The sequence below is a fragment of the Lemur catta genome, chromosome 9 (assembly GCF_020740605.2).
Source record: "Lemur catta isolate mLemCat1 chromosome 9, mLemCat1.pri, whole genome shotgun sequence".
NCBI lineage: Eukaryota > Metazoa > Chordata > Mammalia > Primates > Lemuridae > Lemur > Lemur catta.
Genome location: NC_059136.1, coordinates 55,602,014 through 55,611,102, shown reverse-complemented (window position 1 = coordinate 55,611,102; position 9,089 = coordinate 55,602,014). Strand labels below are relative to the sequence as shown.

The 9,089-nt window shown below is 46.6% G+C and overlaps 1 protein-coding gene across 2 annotated transcripts in view; it reads left to right on the top strand.

Annotated features, from left to right (window-relative positions):
- The first annotated feature begins 2,069 nt into the window (after positions 1-2,069).
- The window catches only part of BAALC (BAALC binder of MAP3K1 and KLF4), a 69,783-nt gene continuing 62,763 nt past the window's right edge, over positions 2,070-9,089 (top strand). Inside the window, exon 1 of one of the 2 annotated variants that reach the window (XM_045561905.1) lies at positions 2,070-2,358. In XM_045561905.1, the coding sequence (XP_045417861.1) occupies positions 2,199-2,358 (160 nt within the window). In that variant the 5' untranslated portion in view covers positions 2,070-2,198. The remainder of the gene's footprint in view (positions 2,359-9,089) is intronic. The other variant, XM_045561904.1, reaches the window with a different exon arrangement.

Genomic DNA, 9,089 nt, shown 5'->3' with positions numbered 1-9,089 from the left:
CCTTGTCTGGCCCCCGCCTACTCCTCCGCCTCATCTCACGTTTACCTTGTTTCTTCTGCTTGCCAAGCTCCAGCTCCAGGACTTTCTTTCATTTTTTAGAACATCCCAGTGTTAGGGTGTGAAGTCCATACGTGAGGGGAGAAAGAATTCTGACGGTGATTAGGATACACAAACGTAAAAGTTTGTTTATTTTTCTGAGAAAGAGAGAATGAAACAGAGAGAGAGAGAGAGAGGCCATGACACACAGAGGGAGGAAAGAAATGTTGGGCAGCGAGGAAAGTTGCTTGGTGCTTTCAAAGGGTAGAAATGGCTTTTTCTCCCCCTCTCCCTGCTTCAGGGGACTGATAACAAAAGCGGCTATGAAGCTGCTGTGTTGATTTTTCTGTTTCTCATGTAGCAGATTGATAGCAGACTTAGTTTCTTCTTTCTTCTTGACAGCGGGAGGCATCTGGTACTGTCTCTTCTCTAGGAAGCAGGGGAAGCTCGCAGTCCTACTGTCTGCTCAGCAACTTTTTCAAGGCTGAGAAAGAGCTCAGAGATAAGTTAAGCCACACGTGTTTTAATTAAACAAAGCGTAGTTGTGTTGTGAGTTTATTTCTCTTACTTTCTGTTTGATAGTTTATTTTGTGTTGTTAGATAGGTTACTAGGAGGACCACCTTTCACCCAGTACCTTCCAACTCAGGTACTCTTTCTGGCCTGACTGCTCTTTGGGTGGTAACATTACAAAGCAGTTCATTATGAAAGGAGCACTTTGCCATAGAATTGAGGGAAACACAGGCTCCATTACGGATATTGAGCATTCTCTCTCCCTGACAGCTACAAAAAGATACTTTATTATTCATTCAGTGGACATTTATTGAGGGCCTACTAAGTTCCAGGCAATGCTCTGGACTTGGCTTACCTACTGGATGCTACATACTAAATTTTATAGACAATGTACATTCTATACATTATACAGGATATAATGAGTACCATACCTATATTCTCTATTCTTTATATGTTTATTAAACATACACTATAGTCTATAGTCACTAGATAATACACATAATATGAGTATTATATATACTAAAACAGTGTTTTGCCATATTTAGTAAGCATACATTGAATGAATGAATGAATATAATACTTATTCAACACCATATTATATTCTAGCAGAGCCTTGTTATCGAGGATTTACTCTTCCAAATTCTTCCCCTTTCCTAGCCCTGTCTTTAGGGGTGTTTTCCTTCTTTTACCACCTGTGTGGGTTCTTGGGACAGGTAAATTCATTGGCCTACCCAAGTTTGAATTCTAGGTCTGAACACACAGAGACCTGAGTGTGCCCCAGGGAAAGAAAGGCTGACAACTGGGCAGTGGAGCCCTGGGATGTCAAGGCCACCCCTGGACCTAAAGGAAAGTCCACCATGCCTCTAAGCCCCACCCAGAGAGGGTGTCTGGGATGCTGCCAGGTTCCTGGTGATCTTTTGCTTTCTGGAGAACAAAGTTCAGAGGATCATGAAGTCCCAGAACCGGAAGGGGTGTTAGTGACAGAGTGCCTAGCCCAACCCTCTCCGAAATCATAGGCCCTACTCCCTACTTCCCAGATCAGATAAGACAGGCATGGGCTCTGGCTGCTCCTTGATTCTTGGGGGCAAACACTCCCTTCCCAGTTTTACCGGGTTGTCCCCAACCACCCCAGCTCCATCGCTTTTGGAACAGGTGGCCAGAAAGCTTGGGGTCCCTTTCTAAGCATTTCAGTTTTCCCCAGGATGGATGGATGGACGGAGGGAAGGGAGGAAAGATGGGTGACTGGATGGATGATGGGTGGGTGAGTGGATGGGTAGATGGGCAAGGGACTGGAAACGGTAATCCGGGCCGGTGGGACCCACCGTCCTCCTCCCGCTTCGGAGCAGCGGCCCCTGTGCCCCGGCCAGCTGCGGCGCGCTGAGGGAGGGTGCGGGCGAGAGGGGGACTTGGGCCGGGGTGGGGGCCGCTGCGAGGGCGAGGGCAGCTGAGGACCCAGCGGTGGGGAGCGGGAGGGCCTTGGAGGCGGAGAGCAGTGGCGGGCGGGGAGCGCGGCGGGAGCTCGGCGCCGGCTGCAGCGCGGGCAGGCGCGGGACGCAATGTCGCCGCTGCCGCCTCCTCGCGGGCCGGGGCTGCGCCGCCAGGGCTGAGCCGGGAGTCGAGAGGCCGCCGGGCGCGCCCGCAGCGCGGGAGGATGGGCTGCGGCGGGAGCCGGGCGGATGCCATCGAGCCCCGCTACTACGAGAGCTGGACCCGGGAGACCGAGTCTACCTGGCTCACCTACACCGACTCGGACGCGCTGCCCAGCGCCGCCGGCCCGGACAGCGGCCCCGAAGCGGGCGGCCTGCACGCGGGTGAGTGAGCCCGGGTCCCGCAGCCCCGGGCCACGGCGACAGGAGCGGGAGGGCTGCGGGCGCCGGGGACAGCCTGCAGCCCATTCCCCCAAGGAACTGATGGGGCAGGGTGGGGGGAGCAGAGACAGACAGAGACTGGACCTGCCCGCTGATGGGCAGACAGACCCGAGCCTAGCGAGCCGGGTCGATGAGACCCCCTTGAGAGGGCTGAGCTAGTGCCCTGGGCTTCGGGGAAACCCATCACTCCTTTGTCTTGGCCATTGCTTGCTCACTGCCCAGGGATGGGTGGGTGGGTGGGAGGACAGCCCGCCTCCCCCGCACACCTGTCCCTCAGCCACACCATGCCCCGATCCCCCCGGGTTCGCCTCCGCTCCGCTTTGGTCCATCTTCCCTCTGGCCGCCTGCGTGGCCACCGTTCGGGTGACTTCTCCATCCACTGGCCACCTGGCATCTTTCTCCCTCGATTTATAGACTAGGCACCTGACTGGGATTGCCTGGGTGGAGTCTTCCCTGTCACTTCCCCCTTTCTACCTCTCGGAAAGGAGCCCCCTTGCGGGCTTCCAAAACCAGAACCCTAGTTCAGGGCAAACTAAATGCACGCCCGTCCCGTCGCTAGTTCTGCACTTTAGCTTACTTTGCAAACAGTTGTTTCACAGTAAAACACTTCCCTCCCTAACCCGTGGTGCCTTAGTGCTTTATATGAGGTAGGGCATAAAAGTGGGTTTTGACTATAAATTAAATACTCTTACCTGGGTCATTCCCCACCCAGCAGAAATCTAATAGAAGAAGGTGCAAAGAACTTTCTGGTCCAGCCACAGCTCAGGACTTTTTTTCTTCTTGAAAGCAGACACTAATAATTATGGCATAGAGATGAAAGCTGTGCCCATAGACTGACCATAGACATGCTGGTGACATTAAAAGGAAAAAAAGCCTCACTACTTATTACATGGATGTTGTCAAAAGCGATATCAATATTTGGATAAAAATGTTTTAACTGTTTCCTGACATCTTTATGTTGTTGACATTTTTGAATAATGAAATCTAAAATAGAAAATAAGGTAGATTTGAAGCATAATGTGTATTATATGGAGGAAGAAAGAAATGTGAAGTACTTTTAAAAGATTAATAATCCTAAATCCATGACTCCTTAATAAGAGCTATCACTGTAAACTTGAGAATAGGTTTCTCCATCTTCTAGGACCAAAGCTGGCTCCTTTTTCACATGAACTTTGTGACTTGCTTTTTAAAATATTGAGACCTGTCTGTGAAAGCTGTACAAGGCATAAGACTGTATTTGTCTCTAATTTTTCTGACTCATGGTGGCAATCACATTGGTTATTTTGTGTTGCTGGTGCTTTCAGCAAGTTACCAAGTGATGTGTTGGCTGAATTCAGTGTCAGAATGAGGATAAGCCATGAGCCTTCTAAAGGCACCTGGTAAATGTTAGATGTAACTGGATTTCCCAAGCAAGTGTGGTACTTTTTAGCAGAGTCAGCTCAGACTGCACTCCAAGGAAATAAGGGTAAAAAGATCTAGCATGAAATAACCCCCTAAGTACAGCTTTATAGAATGGTTACCTTGGTGACTGAGAGTATACGGGGTGTGTGTGTATGAGTGTGACAGTTATTATGGATGGCTAAATATGTACATATGTTTCTCACATCTTTTCAAACATTTAATTCATTTATTATTCTACCATCCTAACTCACATCCCATCTATCATGAAATCTGGTCCCTGTAACAGGTGGAGCCTGGGACAGGCACACTCAGTCATGGTCCCCTGCCAAACGTGGGACAACCCTGCCAGGCAGGTGGTCCTGAAGACCTGCATCCTTCAGCCCTGGGACAGCGCCCTGAAATCGGCAAGATGCTTTTTGGGCAGAGTCATTTCAATTCCTTAGAAATTCCTATTAGTCTCAGAGAGAGGGACATTTCCAAAAATCAAGATGGAATCAAGGCTTCCCTTGGAGTGTATTGACAGTGCCTAGGGATTTTGGAGTGTGGCTTGATTCTCATGGATTTTTTCAGACTGGGGACTGGTCATACTTAGTCAGAGTGGGTCATCTGAGAAAACTACAAATCTCCTGGGTTTCAGCCACACTGGGAGATCAGCCAGACTTCTTTATACTTTTCTTCCTCCCTGATCCCCCCACCTCATCCACCCTCTGCCAGTGCTTTACCCATGGATTCAACACCAAGCTGCTGGAGGACACCCAATGGCCCACGGTGGCTGTGTTGTGACAGGAAGCCAGAATGCCACTTTTTCCCTGTTTACAGCAATCTTTTCTGATGGGGGAAGGGTAAACGAAAAAGCTGGATTCAGGAGAGTCCAGATTGTAAAGTCAACAAAAAATGTCTTTATTACTAGAATTCTAGAGCTGGAGATGGTCTCTGGGGGGTCAGTTCAGTTATCCAAGGCAAATGAGCCTCCCAGTTTAATTGTCTCAGTGTGGAAACTTCCTCAACGACTTCGCAGTTCTTATCCTCATTCCCTCAGTCTCAAGAATCCTTTCTTTTGGGACCCTGGTCCACTCCCCTTTAGTGTCAAATTGAAGCCACCTTTTCTCCTGGCTACCTCATCCTGGGAACCTTTGAGAGCAGGGAGTGGACCTCTTTGTCTCTTCTGTGCTGAGTACACTGTGCAGCGTATGTGTGACACAAAGTTGGGGCATAATGACAGTTTTCTGAGTGAATGGGCACTCTGGGCCTGCCCTCCATTCCTGTCAGCTCTTCCTAGACTCACTTCTTCTTTTCTCTTTCTTGCCGTCCTTGCTATTGACATTGTCCCACTTGAATCACTTTAACCTAGATTCTCCGAAGTGCCTTTCTGATCCCATAGCTTCCCTTTTAAAATTCCCCCTAACTTTACCCTACCCCATTGAAACACTTGGCCTGGCCCAAAGATGCCATTTGTCCTGTGGCTGTCCCATACCTTAACTCCATAACCACATCTACCGAAAAGCCCCGTTTAAGCATACCTGCTTTTAACACATTGCCACACTAGAAAAAATTTTTTTACTTGGAGCCACAGTGTTTTATTATGAAAACAGAAGAAAAACTTTGAAAACAAAATGATTTTTTCTAATTTAATGAAAAATTTGTTATTTTTTATTGTTTTCTGTGCATGAGTTATATGCAACTTGAAAAATAGTTCTCAGTTCAAAGGTGAAGAGACGTGTGAGTTACATATGCTTCAGGAGGCACTGGGCTCAAAACTAGCATCAGACAAATACAACTCATAATGGCAGTTAATATGTTAAATCTCACTTCAATTTCTCTTAGCCCCATCCAGATTGAGGGTGTGTCACATTACAGTACATATTTGTTGAATGAATTCTGCATCTCACTGCGGGTAGGAAGGGGGCATGTTTTTCTGCCAGATTCACAAAGGAGAGAGTTTCTTTCTTTTCTTCCTTACTCAAAAAGTGATCCTGAGCCTCTGGTTCTTGTTTTTGGAGATCATCTGCACCAGCCATCAGAATTGAATTCAGTTTTTAGATTTGATTATTATGGAGGCTAGAATTTAAGACTTAGCTGAAGCCACAGTATCTGATATCTGTTGCTTCCCTGAGTCACCAAAGTCTGTCTCTCTGTCACAGAAGGAAATTAAATTGGTCTGGAATGATTTCATCCTCATAAAAATCGGTTTGCTGGATTGATTTTTACTTTTGTTGTCTGATGAGGGTCTCCAAGGAGAAAGGGAGTCTCTGAGGTTGCCATGACCCAGCCTAGCTCAGCCATTCCATACATTAATAACTTCCTAGTGTCACCTTGATGCAATCACAAGTCCTTTAAGTTGCATCCTTAAACACCCCCTTTTGGACTGTTAGGGTTTTATTTTTTGCTAATTTTTCTAGAGAATAAAGCATTTCAAATTTCTCTAAAGTACTTCTTTCTAGTTTTAAATTGCTAAATAATTGCTTTAGTATAATAGAAGTTTGCAGAATTAGAGACTCAAGACAAAACGATTTGCCTAAATAAACTGAAAGATAGTCAAGTAAAATGGAGAGCACTTCACATTACCATTTGCTAACACCTATTGTTGATTTACAAAGGGCCTGGCTGGGCACTTTATGTAAATTATCTCATTTAATCCCAGCTTCCGGAATGAGGTGAGAACTATTACCATCCTCCTTTTATAAGCAAGGGAATGAGGCTTGAAGTGTGTGAGTGACTTTTGCCATTTCAGGCCTGGAATCCAGCTCTGTCTGATTCTAAAGCCTGTATTCCTCAACACTGCCTTCCTGGTTAATGAGGGATTAGCTATAGAATTCTTCATTTGGTAGTTTATAAGATCCAAAGTCTAGTCTGATCTCTTGACAGTCTAGTTTGCTCTTGGACAGCACAGTTTTCCTCAGCACCATCCCTGAGGATGGACTATCTCTTCCCCAGGGAAGGAGGCCCTCCCATACCTTTGTGGGACAGCTCCCTTTGAGCCTCTTCAGGCTCCCTTGTAATTCCTACCCGAGGGGTTCTGGACCCAGGTGATCAAGTCCTTGGCTCTCACATCTCCTCTTACCACTGGGCCTCCAGGCCAAACATATGTAATTCCTTCAATCATTCTCACACTTCTCATAGGCCTGACCAGATTCCTCTAAACACATTATTAGGTTTGTCAAAGCTCGTTTTGATATGAGGGACTTATGGTTAGCTCCACACTACAGATGTCAGCCGAACAGCACAGGGCAACACGAGGCATTCTTTCATATGGCCACTGAACAAAGCTCCCCTGGTGCAGGTAAAATCAGGTTAGGATTTATTTCTTCTGCTGTTGTTGTTGCTATATTACCTTGGTAACGCACAGTAAGCTTGTGATTAGCTAAAACCCTTAGATCTTTTTTTCTAATCAAATTTAGTTCTATGACATCAGGGACATTGTCTATATTTTCTCTGCTGTGTACTCAGCACCTGGAACAGTGACTGGAATATAGGTGGCACTCAATAAATCTTTGTTGAATGAATGAGTTTTTTTCCCCCATGAATCCTGAATTATACTTTTTATTTCAGTAACCCAAATTTGGGATCTTTGCATTTTTTCCTACTAAAAATCATCTTGGGGATTTCAGTTTAATGTTTAGATTTGCTGAGATTCATTTTGATAGTGCTATGAAGACAATGTTCTAGATCTTTGTTTCCCTGTGTTGACAGACTAAAGATAAAAGACATTTATTTGCTCTTTTGTTCATTCAGTAGACATTTGTCACAAAGATGAGTAAGCTGTGTTCCTTGACCTAAAGAAGTTAATATGATAGGGGAAACAGACATAAAAGGGGACACACTTCAGGTCAGCATGGTCCCTACTGGAAGGGCAGGAAGGAAGTGTTGAAGGAGTTCAGGGGACTGAGCGGTTTGTTCTGCCAGGGGAGGGGTCAGTGTGTGTACAGACCTCTGCAGTAGCCCAGCGGAGGAGGCAGGACTGTTCCTGCAGGCCCTCCAGCCCAGAGAGGCACAGGAAGGAGGTGCCCTGCTGTCCTGATTCCTTCCCTGAGAGGGGAGCAGCTGCAGAGAGCCCAACTGGGGCTTATTCCTGGTGGATAAGCCCCCTCTTCCCCAACCCCAGTTCCCTCTACATATCTGTTACAAACTGTGCTTATATTTTCAAATAATTTTTGACTAATGTCTGCCCCTCTCAAGGATGACTGTCAAAGCTCCTCTTGATACGAGGAACCCTGGTTAGGTAAGGGGTCTTCACACTCACCATTCTTTCCCTGTGCCTAACACTGTGCATGGCTGTAGGAGGCCCTCAAGTGATCTCTCTTGAATGAATAAATCTCCTAAAACTTCTATGTGCCTGTTTATCTTGTAGACCCCAGAGATGATGTTCTCTTTCCTCAGCAGTTCCATCTGCTCATTGTTTTGGGGTTCATGTCTACCTGATTGGTTGCATAGTAAGAAAACATCCCCACCTTCCTCATGACCCTTTTGTCAGACACAAGCCTCTTTGTCACAAAGGTTGTTCTGCAAAAATCACTACCACAAACAGTTGGTAACAAGCATATGTAGTTTATAAAGATCTAGGAAGTCCCACGTTCTCATGGCCCTTGTCTGCTGGGCAGAGTATCAGGCCCCACTCCTGGCTCTCCAGGTTCTTGGAGAGCCCAGTGATAGCACCTGCCATATTGCATTGCCAGGGCTTGTTTGTGCCTCTGTTTCTCCAGTTAGTCCATGAGCTCTTCCGGGTGGGGGCCACATTGATGCATGCCTGGCATCTACCACATGATTGTTGAATGACTGTGAAAATGAATGAGTGGATAAATGATCTAGCTGTGCAAATGAAGCTCAGTCTGTCTTTCTTGTAACTTCTTTCCTGACTCTCATCTTAGATACTTTTGTTTTAGACATCAGTCCATTGAACCTCATCTTTGCTGGACATCAGATAAAGCAATTTCAACTCTAACCAGAGATAAATTTATGGTGACTCCACTGCTAGGTGTAGTAGCACCCTAAGTGCATTCCAGAATCGCCTCTTGCTTTTTTTCCCCTGATTTTTTAGGCCTCAGTGGGAAAAAGGTAGTCTTCTCTCAGTCAGCAAGGGGTCTTTTCCTGGCTCATCCTGCACTTGGCAATCCCTCCAGCTCAGACCCCTAGAAGTCCTGCCTTTGCCCTGGGATCTGTGCGCCTGTGACCCACAGTATCTTCCTGCTGATAAGGCCGTTCCACCCTTTAGTGAAGTTGGGCATCTGCACTGCTTTTGGATGATGGTGCCTGGCCATTCATCCCAGGAGTCTTTC